At 30.5% G+C, this 20262-nt stretch overlaps 1 protein-coding gene across 1 annotated transcript; it reads right to left on the reverse strand.

The window, feature by feature from the left end:
* Positions 1-867: 867 nt before the first annotated feature.
* LOC100163566 (zinc finger protein 512B) lies at positions 868-6305 on the reverse strand. Its single transcript, XM_001949278.5, has 4 exons — positions 6286-6305; positions 5581-5584; positions 2380-2413; positions 868-2188 (listed from the first exon to the last, which is right to left on the reverse strand). Exons 3-4 carry the CDS (start codon positions 2389-2391, stop codon positions 1271-1273), a joined length of 930 nt encoding a protein of 309 aa, XP_001949313.1. The 5' UTR covers positions 2392-2413; positions 5581-5584; positions 6286-6305; the 3' UTR covers positions 868-1270.
* Positions 6306-20262: the final 13957 nt, after the last annotated feature.

A 20262-nucleotide genomic window follows, 5' to 3' on the forward strand; every position in this document is an offset into this window, starting at 1 on the left:
ATAATTTAATTTATAAAATGTCCAACTGTTGGAGTCGGTAGGTACCCGCTTGTATTCAAACTAATCAGTGTTTAAAACAAAAAAATCCCACACACACACACAGCTATTGAAACTCTACTACGGATAAATTGGTTACCACCATGACGTGCTGAGGTTTATGAAGTCCTTGCGATATAGTGGGTTGTATATTAGGTTACATATTTTTATTATGTGGGACGAACAGAAATTGTTTTGTTTTTCTAAATAATTATTGATACATAAGTTTCTTCCGTTATTATTGGGTATAATTCTTGTGAATTTGTTAATCGAAAAATATCGTCAAGTTACAAAATAATAATAATATTATAATACCTACATAATACCTATCATTATTATTAATAATTAACTGATAAATAAAGGTATTAATTTCGTAACCAAAATTGTTTTTCATAAATATTTCCTAACAATATCTATAATAATATAATATTCGTTGTAATTATGAACTACATTAATTAATTAATTAAAAACGATACTTTTGTTTGCCATTATTAAAGTCCACCAATACCAGAGAAATTAATATGTGCATTAATTATTAATTGATTCATAAGTTAAAATATAATAATATGCATATTGCATACACTTATCTATTACAAACAATCAAAATATGCATTAATTATTATAAGTTACAACTAAATGGTATAGAAATTCAAAATCGTCAAGATATCTAAAATACGATCCAAATTGAAAGAGATTATTCTAATTTTTTTTTGAATTTGAATTTGCTTTAAAAATGTAATTTTTTTATAAAAATAAATATTAAAAACCCGTCTTAAAAATAATTTAAATAAACTATAATGATATATTTGAAATTTAAATAAAATAACAATATAGCTACATATTTTATTGTAAACACAATGTAGGTTATTAAGATAATTTCCAAATTATATTCATATAGCCAAAGTATATTCAACCTTGACTAAATGAAATACTTTTGCAAATAACTAATATTAGTCTTTCATATTTTAATCTGAAAAACAATACTTAAAATAAAAATAATAGTTCAATAATTTTTCCTATGGAATTATATGATTAGTAACTTGGAGTTATAATGACAAACACGTAAATAATGAAAAAAACAAAATTATTTATTTTAGTTGATAACCAAAAGTTATTAACAACATTTAAAATATATAAAGAAAAATTGTCTATAAAAATATATGTATACACGGTATAGAAGAAAAATCTAGTAGATTCGATGATGTTGGGCTGGGGTGGAGTCGCTATGAGTGTTCTACTTCTTGTAGTCGAAACTGTGTCCGTAACCGTATGATGACAGATCTCCACTGCTGTATCCCAGAGATCCACCGTATTGGCTTTCGGAGCCGTAGGATGATAGTCCGTAACCGGAGCCGTAACTGGAACCGTGACCGAAACCGATATCAGCAGCTGCAGAGCTGTAGCTGGATGTGATCAGAGGGGCTGATTCGTGTACGATGACTGGGCTGGCAACTGGCACGGGGATTTGTTTGACTACTGGAACTGCGTATGGCTTGGACACGGGCACGGGAACGTCACGGACAACCGGGACTGGGTATGGCGATGCCACTGGATGAGGAACTGGCCTGTCGACTGCGTATGGGACTGGCCTTTCGACCGGTACTGGGTATGGGGCAGGTACGTTGACTGGGTATGGGCTGTCAACTGCGTATGGCACTGGGTGTGGTACAGCGACGGGCACGTCGTGTTGAACTGGCACTGGGTACGGGGCGGACACTGGTTGGGCGTGACGGTTGATAATGTGCACTTCCTTGGATATCGGTATGAGGGGACCTGTGGTCGGAGCTGGGGCGCTGGAGTATCCCAAACCGGATGACAATCCAAGACCGGAACCGTATTTCAAACCGGAGCTGTATCCCAGACCGGAGCTGTAGCTCAGACCGGAGCTGTATCCCGAACCGGAGCTGTAGCCCAGACCGGATCCGTATTTCAAACCGGAGCTGTAGCCCAGACCAGAGCCGTAGCCCAATCCGGAGCTGTAGCCCAGACCGGAGCCGTAGCCCAGACCGGAACCGTAACTGAGACCCGAGCTGTAGCCCAGACCGGACTGGCCGAATCCAAAGGCGGATCTCTTGTTGGTGTTCTTCTTAACATCTTTGGACGCATCGGCCCTGACGAGGGCTACGACCGCCAAAACAACGAGGGCTGTTGTCTGAAACCACACGCAAACAGTATACGGTCAATATATGGCAAAATGTACTGTATAGGTAATATCATAGTGTCACAAGAACTCGATTTACTGTTTTTAAGTCAAAACATCGATATTAATATGTTACCGTAGACTGTAGAGGTAGGCAATGCTATGAATCGTTATAAAATCTTTATACATAGGTAGGTACTTACGATTTTCACCATGTTGAATGTCGATGGTTGGAAGTTGCTCGGTTGAATGATGATTATTGAGCTCGGTCCATCGGCTATATATATACGATTGCGGGCGTACAGTGAGTACCCCCAGACTTGATGTGCGGTGGTGAAAAAAACGAAGATAATCCGGTCGGTGACAATGTCGCGAACCGGTACCGGTGTATATTGTGTCATCGTTGCTGCTCGTCGCAAATGTCAAAATCTGGAATATTATTGCATTCACGGTGTCCTCGGATCACGTAATTTTCCACGCGTTATACTACGCATAATAATATTACAATATTATAAAATATAATGTGTGTGTATATTCCAATACGCGGTTTAGACGTGGGCACGCCGACGATTTGGTGCAAAATATTATATATTCGAAAGTATAACGAAATAGGGGACAGTATCCATGCACGGGCCGAGTGTAGTGAGGTTTCGGAATCTGTGACCGAATTCCACACTCTTTCAGTATAATATTATTATGCGATATTGTTTTACGACCCGTTTGCATTCAAACCCGCGCAGACGAATGTGTACGGTTCATGATGTGCGTTCGAGTATATTTTTAATCTCGTACACAGTCAGTAATCTGCTGTTGCGGTCGTTAATCGATAGTATATTTTATGCATATTTTTACTCGATGATCTTTACATAATCTTATACGCGAATATCAGGCATCATAAAATATTTTTAACGTTTAAAGTCAAAACAAATTGCATATTAGATTCTGAGCGGAGCGATATATTATACATCGATAAATGCCTTGGTAATGATGTGTAATTGTTTCTATTTGTGTAGGTATGTGCGCACGTTTAATAGTAGAAAAATGCTCCAACCATCGACATCAAGGGTGGTTTCTGGTATCAAATCAATTCAAGTTTTGGGAGGTAAAAAATAAAAATTTCCAAAGCTTTTAAAAATAATCGGGAAAAATAAAATTAGGAAAAAACGGGAATTTTTATACGCAAACCATACTTCGGACGAAATCGATTATTTTTGTTATGACAAAAATATAATAACCATAAAGACTCGAAAATGTAGAATCCAGATATTCATATAAGTATTTCTATGAGATATCATGATAATGATAATTATCAAAATATTTTGGATCTTTTTGTAATACTTATAGATATTTAAATATTTGACTTTTTTTTATGGTTTTTCCAATTTATGTATGATTACATTTTTGTTTGTGAGTAAAAAACCCTTGAACCTTTATTAAAAGGTTTCTCGTGAGATTTTCTTACAGAAAATACATAGCCAAAACTTTTTTTATATCATTCTTAGCTTAAATTTTTACAAAATTCATCAAAGTTCATAGAAAAATTATGTCATAGTTAAATTATAAAAAAAGGGGGAAAAACAGGTAACTGTTCGGCAGTATAGTTTGTTTCAAGTTTAGTTTATTTTTAATATTTTTAAATAGCTTTAGTATCCAATTATGAGGAACCTTGTAATATATTTTCAAGATTTTTGACCTAGCAATAATTTTTATTAATATTTATAGGAGAAAACTAAAAAACCGCAAATATCTATAAATAACTCTGCGATAATTGGAAATTTTTAATTTTGAAATTTGAAAAGTACGAACTATATTCACTTCCACCAGAAAAGATATTGAAGTTTAAAATCGAACAATTTTTTTTCTAATAAATCGTGTTTACCTATAAAAAAAAATATACACACATCACTGTAAAATCAATAAGTTCATCGTTCAGAACTTTAAAAGTTAAGCGTAAATGCACAGCATTATTTTTTATGAACGTTTATGGTTAAAACTTGATGTCAATAAATATTTACACGTAAAATAACGAATTATGATATTTTGTTATAAATAAAAAAATATTAATCGCAGAAATTTCAACATTCCACTTATATGATTAAATTATATTTTACTATACACATAATGACATGTCCAAAATATTCCTTCGTTTTTCTAAAAATGATTTAAATGATTATGATCACCATAAAGCTTGAAAATGTAATACAAGATAAGTTGTTTTTTACAGCAGTTTATAAATATCAAAATTACATAGGAACAATTTTTTTAACCATTTCATGTCATTACAAATATCGTAAAAAAATCGTAGAAACCACGAACATAATATTTTACAAATTGTTTTGTGGTGAAAAACTTATACTATTTTCAGTTTTATAAGCAATGGCTTGAATATTTATTAGAAGATTTCTTAAGTAGTTAGTACTACTCGTAAGTAGTTATTGTAAAAACCTAATAATCTAAGGAATACAATATAATACGCACAATATTTTGTAATTGACATTTCAAGTTCAAAATTGACAGAATCGAAAATGTAAACGAAATTAACAATTGTTGTCGTATCTACTTCATTAAAAGAATATCGTTCGTATTCACTTGACATTTATTTTTTCGTTAATGCCTGCCTATATTTTTATAAATTATACAGAATTAAAATTTCCAAAATATTTAAATAATTTTTAAGCTAGGTATGTCCACTGCTAATATGATATACCGTCCACCTATTTAGTATTTACAATGTTCTACGTCAAGTCGATATTGACTCAAATGCTTTTAATAATAATATAATATAAAATATGAATAGGTATATTATACTATTATAATAATGCAATAAATGCGATGTTTTCGGCAAAAATTAACTTAATCTGCCGTATTACTAATATTGTAAAATACATTTCTATAGTCGCAATATTATATACTATTTTATGAAATGTACTTAATAATATAGGCTCCGCTTAGAACCGTTATTTGTACGCAATGATTTATAATTGAATTCAAATGTATCACATCCATTACAGAAACCACTCAATGATGAGGGACACTCGATACCCACTGATTGCCCAACAGATCAGTTACCTACTCGCTTACATTTAAAAAATATATTGTTATTTGAAGGAAAACTATCAATTTCCGATGGTAAAAGTGATTAAATTATTAAAATTTGTATAACTATTAAAATGTGATGCTTGATTCAGGGACGGTCTGGGACAATATTTCAGGCCATGAAATTTTTTAGCCTGGCCAGGATGAGTTAACCACAAAAATGGGGTTTTTTTTATAGCCAGCCAGGCCGGACCAACGGGAACTCTCCCATCGCTCTGCTAGTCCGGTCCGCCCCTGGTTTGATTGCATTAATTTTTTTATTTACCATTGAACAAACAAACGACCTATTTTTTTTTTTACTTTTTCTGAGATCTTTTCGTGAACATATATTTAAAATCTCCCACCTCCCTCAGACAATAGAACCGACGATTCGTGTGTTTTTGCCGATTCAGTCACACAATATTACCACTGCGGCGGCGGAATCGTGGCAGTTATCTGAGGATAACCTGTTCGAAACGTATAGGTATTAAATCGTTGGTGATTAAATCGTCCTGACTCCGACGTTCGAATAATATTATGTAGGTATTACGTGCGACGTGTGTCGGGCGAGGGCAAATAAAACGAATAAGCAAACAATATGAATTCGTTCACGAAAAAATGTTCGATTTGAAACACGTCGTGTAGAGCGACTATATTTATTATTATATTGTGTCATGTTATTTTGTCCATATAATAATAATATATCGTAGGATTGTGTACATATTATATCGCATATATACACATCATCACACTTGGGCGCATTATGATAATACATAAACGCAAAACATTATATTCGAAAGCTTTTCCATGTGTGCATCGTATTCAGCTACATATTACAATGTTACATGTATGTTGTGATGTGTTTCGACAGTGCGAAGTTGTGTCGGCTTTTGTGCGACTTTGTGAGGGTAGCGATTTTAATTATCGTTATCAAATTCCGTTATCGTTAATCGTGGTGTCGTCGGTTTTTGCGTTCGGCCAAAACGCCATTCAATGTAAACATTGTGTAATGTTATCTTTGTTCTGCACACCACCGGAAGAGGACACTGCACCAGTATTATAGTTGTTGTCCGTACCGCGCGATAAGTATACAGAGTGATTTTTTTTATATTTTGGTTACCACGAGCTGGGCGATATTATACTAGGTATATCATATAGCGTAGCCTTGATTTTTTTTTTTTAATTTTAAACGTTTAACGCTAAAACCTACGTGTTTGAATAATAATTGCAAAAAACCAAAAGGACGCTAAGCCATCAAAAGATGGAAAATAGAACAAGTAAAACCAGTGCTGAACCAGACAATTTTTCTGGAGGAGGGGACTCATACGTCATACATTTTATTAATATTAAATAGATTATTATTACTTATTAGTTAATAAAATTAATAAAATTATACATTAATTGATATTTGATAGTCAACGTATTATTATCATATAAATATTTTATTTTATTTATCTTTTATTCTTTAAATCAATCTAATGAAATTATTTTTATTTCTTGCATACAAATCGATTGCCTTTTCGGTAAGCTTCTGAGGTGGATTTAATATCCTCCTGTGTCTTATCCAAACATTTTTCATTGTACCCTTTCGTTATTGAGCCATTGTCATAAATTAATTTTATGTATTTTATCGGTAAGTCTAAGGTAGTTAGATGTAAAATATTGTGTGACCGGTAGCTGGAAGGTGTGTTCATTGATAATAATAATACAATATAATAAAATCGTAAACAGTATTTTACATTTAATAAATACATTTTGTTGATATTTATTTTGTGGTTATCAGGGAGGAGGGAGTGAATGATATTCCGGGTAGAAGTGGGGGAGATTCACCCTTCCTGGGGTATACCTGGATTCAACAATGAGAAAAACCGAATGAACATTATTGTTCCCCGCGCCCGGTTCGTTATAAAACAAATCACCCTGTATATAAATATATAATATTATGTATGTGTACGACACACTATTACGGAGGTAAATATCATCTGGTCATGTCGAGACGGCGGTGGACGTGCGAATCCGCGTTGCACAAGTTCAATTTGTTTTTAAAACTTCCATTCCAGACATGCGAGGGGTCCGATTCCGCGAAATGGCCGCACACCTGTGTACATAATATTATTTTACTGTTACGTACTGCAATCGTTTTTTATGTTCACATGTGAAACGTTTATACGTGCAAGTGTCTGTTTTAGGTATATTTAGGTATACCTATAAGCCACGTACGCTGCAATATGTCCAATAAATTATTATAATACTTACCTATACCTAGGTATTTCCTACCCATAGGCGCAAATAACGTTTGAAATGTGTAGGAGGGAGGTGGGCTGAAAGCCTGCTATAATAATATCGAATACGCTTTAAAAAAATGTGGGAAATGTTTTGCGGAGGGGATCCTAAAGCCCCCCTGTATTTGGGTCAATAGTTACCACTGGACGCCGACTGTCCCTATACAGTTTTTACAATACGGACAGTATTTACAAATGAAGAAACTTTTTCGGTAATTATAGCAGTCGTCAGAATGCTGTGGGCGTACACAAAACAGATTATCGATAAAAATTATATAATATGACAATGATATAGACTCTATAAAGCATACTCGTAGCGCGTTTAACCTTTACGTTTATGTGATGATTCTGTAGGTACAAATATTTTACATGGAATAGGTTAGGCTAGGTGAGTTTTGGAAATTGGTGTAGGTATAAATTTTATCTGAGAAAACTCTTGGATTTATTTCTCAACGTTGAAATTGTGTAACCTCGGTACGGGGAAGGCTATAATAGGTGTACACGTATATTAAGGTGGGTAGCAGAAAAAAAATTGTACATATAATATGTATAAATATCAAATAAATGCGAATAAATTCAAAAAAACCAATGACATTTTTTTACAAACATGTAATGAAAAAATTGAATTATTGACTATATAAACTTATCAGTATTTAGTTTACAATGTTATGTACATATTATACAAAAATTAATCTCCGGCATTGGTAGCACATTTTGTGATTTACATTTTATGTTAATGAAATATACATTCTGCAAAACTATATGAATTAAATTATAGTCTTTTAAGAGTATAGTTGTACAATTTTAGCTGATAATTTATTGGTTATGACATTGTCGATTTTTTTTTTTTATAAACAAGTTATAAAAAGATGATGTTACACATTTTTAAATAATTTAATTATCTATGTAAAATAAATTAATCAATAATATCTTTATAAAATTAAATCTTAAAAAATAAGGTTTGGTTACCTATGTTGAATAGATTGAAAATACTGACTTTACGTACAATTCATAGAAATAAAATGCCGAATATATTAAAATAATACTATATAGGTAGTTATATAGAAATTTCTGGGTACCCACCTGGTTCTGGTTTAAATATACCTAGAACGACATGATGAAAATATTTTATTAAGATGTAAAATACATTAAATGTAAAAAACATTAAATTTTAATGTGTTTTTTTATCCTATAATTTTATAAAAAATTAAAAATGAATAGTTTTATCTATCAATTAAGATACTAAAAATACTTTGTTACCGTTTATTAAATGTTGTTAACTTTTGGTAATTGAATAAACAATTATTTAATTTGAATGAGACAATCGTAATACATTTAATTGGTAGTAAAAAAGCATTTTATTTAAAAAAAAATTGTGATTACACAACATTCAAACGTGGTAATGACATACTTAGGACCAGCTATTTTATTTGTATTTTAGATTCTGAGTGGAACGATGAATGTATTGATTTAACAATGATGTGTGTTTTTTAGATTCTGAGTGGAACGATGAATGTATTGATTTTACAATGATGTGTGTTTTTTTTATTTTTATTTTTATTTTTGTGTCTGTCATCACGGTTTGGGGCAGTAAAACTCCTTCGATTTTGTTCAACAATATCTTGTTTGTAGGGGAAAGTGAATCTAGTTGATGCATTTGGGAGGTCAAAATTTGAAATATCCAATGGTTTTAAAAAGCGCCGTGAAAAACAAAAGAAAAATTAAGGAAAAACGGGGATTTTTACGCAAAATCTGTTTTCGAGAAAATTGATTTTGGTTTTTTGGTATAACTTTAAAACAAATGACTGTAGATACATGAAATTTTCACTGGTTGTTTATATTTCCATTTTCTATACATAATAACATTTTCAAAATATTTTGATTTGTTTTGAGCTGTTTACGGACAATTCCAGTTTCCAATTTAATTAGTTTTTTTTCTATGAATGTCAACAAAACTTTATTTGTTGAGTAAAAATACTTGAAAATTTAATACAAAGCTCCTACTATCTTATTACAATGACATTTGAAAAATATTAAAAATCCTTAGTCACAGTTTTTTTTTATTAGCATTTAAAGCTTAAAAATTGACAAAATATGGAAAAATCACGAAAATTACCTAATTATTTTGAGTTTATAATTCGTAAAAATTTTTCTTTTTAGAACTAAGATTTTAAAATGTAATACAAGATTCCTTATAGGATAATCTACCTTTATCAAAAAAAAAATGTCTATAAGAAACTCAAATTAAATTTTTATGAGCGTTTGAAATTCATATTTTTACAACATTTGGTATTTACTCGATTTCTTACGTAACGATTTTCTTATTTTGTAGTAATTAAAAAACGAATGACTGTAGAAACTTGAAAATTTCACTGAATGTTTATATTAGCATTTTCTATATACGATACAATTTTAAAAATAATTTGACTCTTTTTGAGCTGTTTACGGACATTGTAAGTTTTCAATTTTTTTAGTTTTTTTTTCTATAAATATCAATAAAGTTTTATCTATTGGGCCAAAAAGTGTAAAAAATTAATACAGGACTCCTGATACATTTTTACAATAGCAGTTGAAAAATATTACAAATACATAGGCACAATTATTTTTTACAAGCATTTGAAGTTAAAATCTTAAGTATAAGATATATATATAAGTATAAGATATATCATAAGTACCTAACGGATATTGTGATATGATTAATTTGGAATTTATTATAGGTACCTATTATAGGTCAATTTTTTTTTTTTAATACCATAGATATAAGTATAATATATCTTATACCTAGATTCAGTCTCCGCTCAGAATCGTTTTTCTTATACAATGATATTCTATCATTGAATTCAAATTTAATACCATCCATTATACGGTGACCCACTTGTAACCTACTATACAGCAGAGCGACATCCACTTGCCCAACTTTTTAATTTTATTTTTACTAAAAGAAATGACATAATTTAAATACGTTTTTTTTCAATCTTATTTAAGTACATTCAGTAAAAGGAAAATAGTTAACAAATATTAGATTGTTTAATATATTTTGTGATTATAATTTTGCTTCAATAGGTCTTCATTTTTAGATTATACCAGTTGTAGGCCAGTAAGGGTACCTACAAATATCATAATATACAAATTATTATACTGTGGACCAAATATTTTTCCTCGACTAAATGCAGTACCTTTTGTAATAATAATAATAATAATAATAATAATAATAATAATATTTATTTTACATTGTTTTATCAGCTACATAATTAATAGGTAAACCTAAGGTACTTGATTATTTTTATTATTCAACTGTACTCTTGTTATGCAAATGTTCGTGAAATTGTTAATAATTACAATTAAGATTATTTGCATATTAACTTAATCATACAAACAAACATTTTCTTTCACCGTTACCAATGTCGAAGTCGAGACTTTAATATTCTATATTATTTTATCATAAAGAACCTAATTAAGACTATTTTAATATTTATTATCAAGTTGAATGAATTTATTATTTAACTACCTACGTGTTGAGACAGACCAATTCAATAATTACACAAAAACATAGAATTCAAAATTTGAAATAGATAGTTTTCCTTTTTAATTTATCTCATCTGTATTAAAAAGAAAACTATAAATCTTGAATTAATTTAAATTTTAAACTATGTGTGCTTGCAACTCATTCCATTTCATTCTAAATTGTAAGTTACCAGTTATGTTCGAAAGTGATTTTCAGTGCATGCAAATTATGAGCTAAAAGTTATAAGTGGTGGAGTATTTAGTATTTCGTTTGTCTGGGTACACATTAATTTAATACCCCTATATTATAGTTAAACACTTTTGTTTCAGAGCAAAAAAAAAAGGTCATTCCCAAAATATCCTGCCCCCATTGATACGCCGAAATTGGGTCTCTGAAACACCACTGCAGTGTTTAAGGCATCTCACTCACCAAGTCGATAGGTATGTCGATTGCTGATAAGAATAAAATTTGACAGATAAATCAGTTCCATGTAGTATTGTGAAATTTAAAGATAGAACTTTTTTCTTCTAAAAAATAACTTAATAATGTGTAGTAAATGGTAATCCAATAAAATACGTAAATACTTACTGGATATTTTAAAGTGGCTATAATAATTAATGAATTTCGTTGATTAGAATATTATACAGTATTGGACTACGGTATTGGTAGATATAGTCTAAAAGTGAATAATTTAAGAGAATATTATTATTATTCCTACAATGTTAATAAAAAAAAAAAAAAAATGCGCCTATCATGTTGTTATCACATTATCTCATAATTTCTGTTCTACAACAAAACTGTCCCGAAATTCTATAAGAATGATTATATATATATATATAGTGAATCGCGGAAAAAAAGCCCAGAAATGTAAATATAAATGTGAACACATGTATACTCTACTCCTAATGACCTAATTAGTAATTACCATATACCAAATTATCAAGTTTAGTTGGACTGTTCAACTGGATTTAATGCAGAACGTTGATTTCTTAATGTTCTTTTTTCATGGTCTTCCACTGGTATCTTCGCTCTAGTGTTACCGTCCAACTTAGAAATTTCTGCCGCATAAACATCAAGTGGCTTAGATAGCCAGTTTTCAATCGTTCCTTCATCGCACACAAAGCTTTTTCTATCTTTACACTGTCATCATCTTTCAAATGGCTATGTCCTGTTTTTAGTTCTGTGTTCTCTATTTTGAGATCGGTGTATAATTCTCCAGTACATTTCATTGAACACCTCTTAGAACACGTCCAGGTTATTTTTGATATGCCAATATACTTTACAATATATACAGAACCTGTGTGACAACCTTAGTCACCACTTTTATTTGATTTTATAATCTCCATAGTCACAAAAATTGGTAAAACAAAAGTATAAAATATCCCTTATAAACACCATGGGCAAAGTCCTGGAAAAAATCATTAACAAGAGACTCATCTGGTTCCTTGAATCGACAAATCGAATCTCAAACCAACAATGCGGCTTCAGACGTAATTATTCTACCATGGACAACCTATCTACACTCCACACTGACATCTGTACCGCCTTCAAAAGAAACCAACATCTCATTCTGATTTCACTCGATCTTCAAAAGGCATACGACATGGTATGGAGAGACAGAGTAGTATCGACACTCATAAAATGGGATATTAATGGCCACATGCTTAAGTTTCTAACAAACTTTTTAACCAATCGCTCGTTTAGAGTTAAAATCCAAAACACACTATCCAACTCTCATTATATCGAGAATGGTCTTCCTCAAGGTTCAGCCCTCAGTGTCTCTCTCTTCTTGGTAGCTATAAATGACATTGGCAAAAATCTTCCTTCTCCCGTCAAATACAAACTCTTTGCAGACGATTGCAACATATATTGCAGTGGGACAAACCTAGTAACCTCTTCACAACTCTTACAAGAGTCTTTAAACACACTTGCCACATGGTCCTCTAAGACCGGCTTTATTTTTTCACCTATAAAAACACAAGGCATCATATTTAATAAAAAAAAAACTCACATTCTCCTTCAATTACCTTGAACATGACACCATTAAATTTTTCGGAAAACTTACGCATCCTAGGACTCACCTTCGACCATAAATTGTCATGGAAAACACACATCAAAAAACTAAAAACTAGTTGCATGGGTAGAATGAACATCATTAAAACTTTATCAAACCTTTCATGGGGTTCTGACCAGAATAGCCTTATATTAATATACAAATCATTAATTCTTTCACTCATGAATTATGGTTCGGTCATTTATGGCACTGCCAAAGCTAAGACACTCTCCTCACTAGATCCGATTCACAACCAAGGAATTAGACTAGCCACTGGTTCTTTTAGAACTAGTCCAGTGGCAAGCATATTATGACGTAATGCCGGAGAACCTCCTTTGCAAATTATTCGGGACATTAACACGATTAAGTATATGATCAAGATTTCAAACCAGTCAAAACATATATCCTTCTCTAACTTCCACCAACACTTTCTAAATACGAAAGCGGAGACTCCCATGACGATCTTCGAAAACTTCAATCGAATAAAGAAGAATATTAATCTTAATATAGATTTAACCAACAAGTCCTCCTTTTCTATACAAGCGCCTTGGACTTGGTCCCCGGATATTAACACGGATCTTCTCAAATATAACAAAAATACAACTGTAAACTCGTCCATAATTGCCCTATTCTACGAATCTGTTGACCTCTTATACCACGACTACACACTTATTTACACAGATGCATCTAAAAGTATTAACGGAACGGGTTTCGCAATAGTAGACGGCCAGCAAGTTAAAACCTTTCGACTTCCTTCATTCTCCAGTATCTTCACAGCGGAAGCCTATGCGTTATATACGGCAGTCCAATTCGCCGTACAATCAGACTATAAGTATACTCTTATAATAAGCGACTCTCTCAGCGCCCTTACCTCACTACAAGATAATCACCCTCAAAATGAAGTAATCCAATTGACCAAAGACCTTATCTCCGCATCGAAAAACAAAATTAAGTTTATGTGGGTCCCATCCCACATAGGTATCCCCGGGAACGAAAAAGCCGACAAAATGGCGAATGAAGCAGTTACATCCACAACCTCTACCATCATAAATAAAATCCCAAATAAAGACCTAACGAATGAAGCCCATAAACGGATTATAAAAACATGGCAAAATCACTGGGATTCAATTCCCTCCAGTAACAAACTCAGAAACATAAAAAAATCTATATCCAAATGGGCATATCCAGAGAATGCATCAAGGAGAGAACAAATAATCATTAACAGATCCAGAATAGGCCATTCCCATATCACGCACTCATATCTGATAACCAAGAAAACCCTCCCCTCGTGTGACACATGTAAAACTCCCCTTACAATGGCACACATCATTATTGACTGCCCCAAATACTCAACCGCACGTTTTTTGCTCAACAATCCAAGGTCACTAGAAGAAGCCCTCAGTCAACATAACTCCGGAAACATTTTTAAATTTTACAAAAAAATAGAATTAGATAAAAAACTGTAAATATTATAATGTAATACCTATAATAATAAGATTATGTATAATTTTATATTGTAAAACTCAAATTGTGTAATTTCAGGCTAATAATCTTTGAAATTGAAGCCTTTATGTTCATAAAAAAAAAAAAAAAAGTATAAAATATAAAACAAATTTATAACTGGATAAAACTGTACTAGTAGGATGTGTAGATAGTATATCAACAACCGAGTAATGGAGTACTATATGGAGTGTCAATATTACCCAGCTATTGATAAATTATAACATGTTGACTGGTTATATACTGTTTATATATTATTTATGATTATTATCTGTTATAGTAGTATGTATGTATATACCTAAGACTTATGTTTTTTTTACTTATGACATAACACAATATACCATATTGTGTTCATATTTATATTTTTGTTAGATTTACAATCTATATTTTATACAATTAACAATTAATTATTATTTTCATTATATTATTATATTTTTTTATAGCCTACAGGTACGTGTGTTTTATATTTATATTTCTGGGCTTTTTTTCCTCGGTGTATTTATTTTTTTTTGGGCTTTTTTTCCGTGGGCTTTTTTTCCGCCTACCATATATATCACACAATAATTGATTATTTAGAACTGTAACAACATTTTATTATTGAAACGTGTATTTTCCGCATTGCGGATATTTAAAAAAAAACAAACATAATTGTAATATAATATAATACTTCCAAGTCTTTGAAAGTAAACAAATTCAATTTTTTTCCGTACTCATCATTTCATTAGCAAGTATAGAACAATATTTATTTTGTATAGGATATTATTTGTTTAAAATGTACGATAACCTTGTCTGAGTGTTTACGCGTGTCCTACGTGTTCAAATAGCGTCGCATGTAATACAATACTGTACGAATATACAGTAACTCCTTTCATTTAATTATTTATATTCTAATACAATAGATAACATTTTGTAGCAATGGCCGACGAAAAATATTTTATTTTCACGATGGGTCGATAGGTGGTAATGACTATACCTATTAATAATATTAAAATATAGACGAACAATTTTGTGAACCACTCCCTTCTACACTTTATGGTGTAAATTATACGTTATTCATTGTAAAATATATTTTTAAATATCCTGTTTTTTCATATTCCCGGATATTGAGTTGCTGAAATATTTCCGACGCAGCATTATATTGTGTATAGTTTAAACATATTATAAATACTGGAAATTAAGTGTAAAACGGGGGTGCCGAAAGAAGGAAAAAAAATTCTGGATTCACATTCTGTTAATTTCCCTTTACTTCAAAAGCTTCTTCTTCTTTTTTTTTTTTAGTTTGACTTTATTAACTCTTTCAAACGTTGTTCATTTATATTTAAAAGTTAAATCTAATATTAATATTCAAAAGTTCACCCGTGACATTTCTAAAATATATTATTTTACATAATATGCGTTACTCATTCACGATAGAAGCAATTTTCTGAAGTCTCTCAATTACTATGCTTTCACACATTTTATACGTATCAAAATAACAATAATGAATATTCTATTATAATGTATAATGTATGCATGTAGCTTCCGTTTAATGGATATATTGTTTCATTAAAATAGTTATGACAATTTACCGTGACTCCAGTTAAAATTAGTATGCAACTATTTAGTGTCATTCAATTAATGCGAACTATTAGAGTAGGTATTATATATTATGAAATGTTGCTCATACATTTTCGACGTTTTGTCTTATTCAAGTTCGTTTTTGAAAGTCATAAGCGTGAGAGAATAACTGAATATGGCAAGTATCGCATGCACAATATGAAAATCACGTTTTCATGTGATATTTCGACGTATAAGCTTTAAATGAACAAATTACGTATTATGTATTTTTTTGATATTGAATTGCATTACATAACATCAAATGGGAAACGTCTGATTTTAAGTCTGCAGTAATGTCTATTCATGAAGATGTAGAAGGGTACGCATAAACCAGAGACGTTTGAAGACTTAATATTGTTCTTATTGTTAATTCGCTTGAAATTTAATAAAACATTTTGTATTTGTTTTCGCACAATGTACCTAAACCTCTCGACTTTTCTTTCCTCCACGCTGTTTTTGCCGTCAACGCAAGTTTTATTTTGGCTTTGTTGCATAACTCGCAGGATTTCACTCAACCTCGAAAACTCCTGACCTCAGTATTGTGCATCTATTCGGTTTCACGACATATCTATATACAATAGGTTCGTTATTGTTTTTCTTTTTATTAGTTTCCTTTCTTAGTACATTTTTTCTTGTCATTTCATAAAGACAGGTATAAATATATATTTATATATTATATGTATCATTATGTCCAGAACAAAACGCATAACACAGATGTCAAAATAAAACGTACATTTTCTGGTCATTTAATTTGTAGTACATTTAACTTTGCTTTATTATATTATTGTTGAATTAAATTAAACGTTTGATAGATGGTAGTGTATTAAAACGATCTCGTTGAACAGTTATATACCAACTCTAGTAGAATAGATATATCAAATAATATTTACTATTTAGGTCCAATTGTTAAAATATATCACATTAATAAATGGAAAAACAAATATTTTAAAAAAGCTTGACAGGGCATAACGAACTGTAGTTAATTTAATAGTACATTTGAAAGCAATGTTAATTCATGATCATCAAAAAATATTCTAATTGGAGCTCATTATGGTGTTTATTGGATTTTTTAACAACTTTTTACTAAAATATTAATACATAATAATAAGAATAATTCTGAATAGGATATTATATTTAATATTATGATAAAAGTGCATTAAACATTGAACATTTTGTAGAAATAAATATAAAATACATTTTGTTGCGGAGATAAATATAAATAAAAATAAAATAAAATATAAATAATTGCAAACGTCGATGAATAATTAAATTAAATATATTATATAAAAAAATATATTACCAATGAACAATTATATTTTCAAGTAATATTATTTTGAGCTAAAAACACGTTAACATTAAAATAATATTCTATGAGAAAATGTTTCAAGAACTTACGATTTTTGATTTCATAGTTTATTTATATATAGAATGAAAAATAATGTCTCAAAATAAATTTTATATTACGATTTACATTTAAGAAAAAAATCAACGCAAGTAACAAAATGTAAATCATTATTTTATTATATTATACTAGAATACTAGTTAATAGCTATTATAACTAAAGTAAATAAAATTGTTGAATTATATCAATTATTATCTAAGTATAAATTAAAAATTAATCTTCACTTGATAATGTAGGTAGCTGATAGGTACCAATAAATATCATTCAAATGTATTTGGTTACACATTTTTGGAAAAAATGTTATGCATTTAGCTATATTGTAATTAAATGTACTAATTTTAAATTTCTTTCGCAGAATTCTACTATTTTTTTTTAAACAAATCCATGCTTAATTATCTCTAAAAAGTATAATGGTGTAATTTAAGGAACTTGCATGTTAGTTCTTAAGTTCTAAACGATAGACATTATTTTCAGTAGCACTGCGTCAGGTACTATAAAGTTGATAACATGTTACTTTTTTTATTTTCTCAATCTTTTATGAAGATGAACACGTCATATTTTTTTGTTTGTTTAAAGTCGACCTTTTTGAATGAAATATTTCAAATGTAGGGTTGTTACTTTTAGTATATAACTTGACAGTTGTGAAAAATAACGTTTTGTAATTTTTTTTCAATAAGATAAAAACGAGTTTTCAGAACGAGGAATCTACAAAAGAAAATCAATCGTTTCGAAGTCATCAGAAAAATTGAAAAAAGAAATATTATATAAAACGTATATGAAGTATTTATTGTTAAAATATTTTTGGGTCATCGAATACTGAATATGTGTGGTAATGTATTATTATAAAATGATTACAATCAGTGTCGTCTGGCCAGTTCGATTGAAATACAACATATGGATAGTTGGTTTAAGCACATTAACGACTTATTGGCAATCAAATTGTTGTGTATTATGTAAAACCCTGAAAAAAATCATTTAAAATAAGAAGAAATATTGTACCTAATCAAGCTTGTCGAAGGCATGTGCGGGTGAGAACATTAGTGGAAATAAGGGGAATTTTCGGTTACCGGATATAGTCAGTTTAATTAATTTCACACGACGGTGACAACGAAAAAATAAATAGAAGTCGTTTTATTTAGTTTGGCGGTCATAGTTTGTATACCATTAATATTAATATACTAGGATGTCACTCAGCAATAAGTGAAGTATCAAAGTAATATTAAACATTTGTAAATCAAACTCCTTTTATTGAGTATCGATCACCCGCACAAAAGTGCGTAATTCAATTTATACCTAACTACGTAACAGTCGGTACCCAAAATGTAAGCTGTATTTGATGTAAATGGTACCTAAAAGGTTCATAAAAATTAACTAAACTAGATCTGACTATGGTGAAAACTAAAAAGTACCCGCACGGTGTGCGCCCTTTCATTTTGCTGCAGTTTGCAGCACCTGTTGCCGTGGTGGTGGTGCTGGTTCCTGTACGAAAGGACTAGGTTGTCGATGTGAAAAAGCGGTGTGGTTATACGATGAGGAGGTGTCGGAGGTCGACGGACACCGAAAGAAATGGAAGATTTACGAGCTTTCTGTATGCACATACATTACAGTCAGTACAGTGAGACGGCTGTGGCAGTTGATTAATGAAAACTTGGAGTGTGGCATATACGTCATAATATACATATATGTGTATGTGTGTGATTATATATATATATAGATATGTATGTTTATTGTATATTATATATTGGTATAGGTATGTGTAGATACTTACGTAACACACGCCCTAAGTCATTTTTAGATACGTTCAAATTGCTTTCACCCTTATTGTTATAAACATATTGTACATAATATGTGTATTGTAGTGCGTACTACGGTGTATAGTTTTTAGCCAATAGTGAGTTACATTAATGTACAGAAAATAAAACATCTGCATCGGTGTTAATTTGTTATAATATTAATTTTTAAGAAACATTGATAACAATATACAATATATCTAGACATAATAACATGAAAACTAATAATGATTAAAGATGATTTTTTCTTTATTAAACCCGTGACATCTGCAATGTCCACCATTGGGTGATATTGATAAGGTTTTAAAATACATATTATTTATGAGTAGTAACGATGTATATATTATAATTAAATACTATTTAATACTAGGTAATGTGTTGAAGAGAGTTTAAACTTTAAAGGTAATTTATTTTGACTTTGTGCAGGTGTATCATACACTGTTTATATACGCAAAATCGCAATTGGAAATTCATTATTTATTTAATTCTTCAGTCGTAAATGAGTGAATAAGACATCAAATCAATCAGTTTTATGCTTTGTACATTCAAAAATGAACAACATCAGAGTAAACAAAATTTAATATTATGTATTCAGGGAAGTAGGCACACGGACATACAGTATCAGTTACAATAAGTGATTGAATTTTGATAAAGTAACCAATTTTATTTACATGACGTGCGTAAACACTATTTTGTAGATAAAATAGCCAATGCTTCATAAGTATTGTATGATCCTATCAATGACCAGATACAAGGTTCTTCAGGTTTGTTTATTTATTTGTTGTTTATCATGTTTATCATAATTATTCTTTTATTTTGAAGACTTAAAAATGTAATAGGTGCATACGATAAACATTACTTCTAAATAAAAACACGTCTTGTA

Source organism: Acyrthosiphon pisum, chromosome A1, assembly GCF_005508785.2.
Source record: "Acyrthosiphon pisum isolate AL4f chromosome A1, pea_aphid_22Mar2018_4r6ur, whole genome shotgun sequence".
Taxonomy (NCBI): Eukaryota; Metazoa; Arthropoda; class Insecta; order Hemiptera; family Aphididae; genus Acyrthosiphon; species Acyrthosiphon pisum.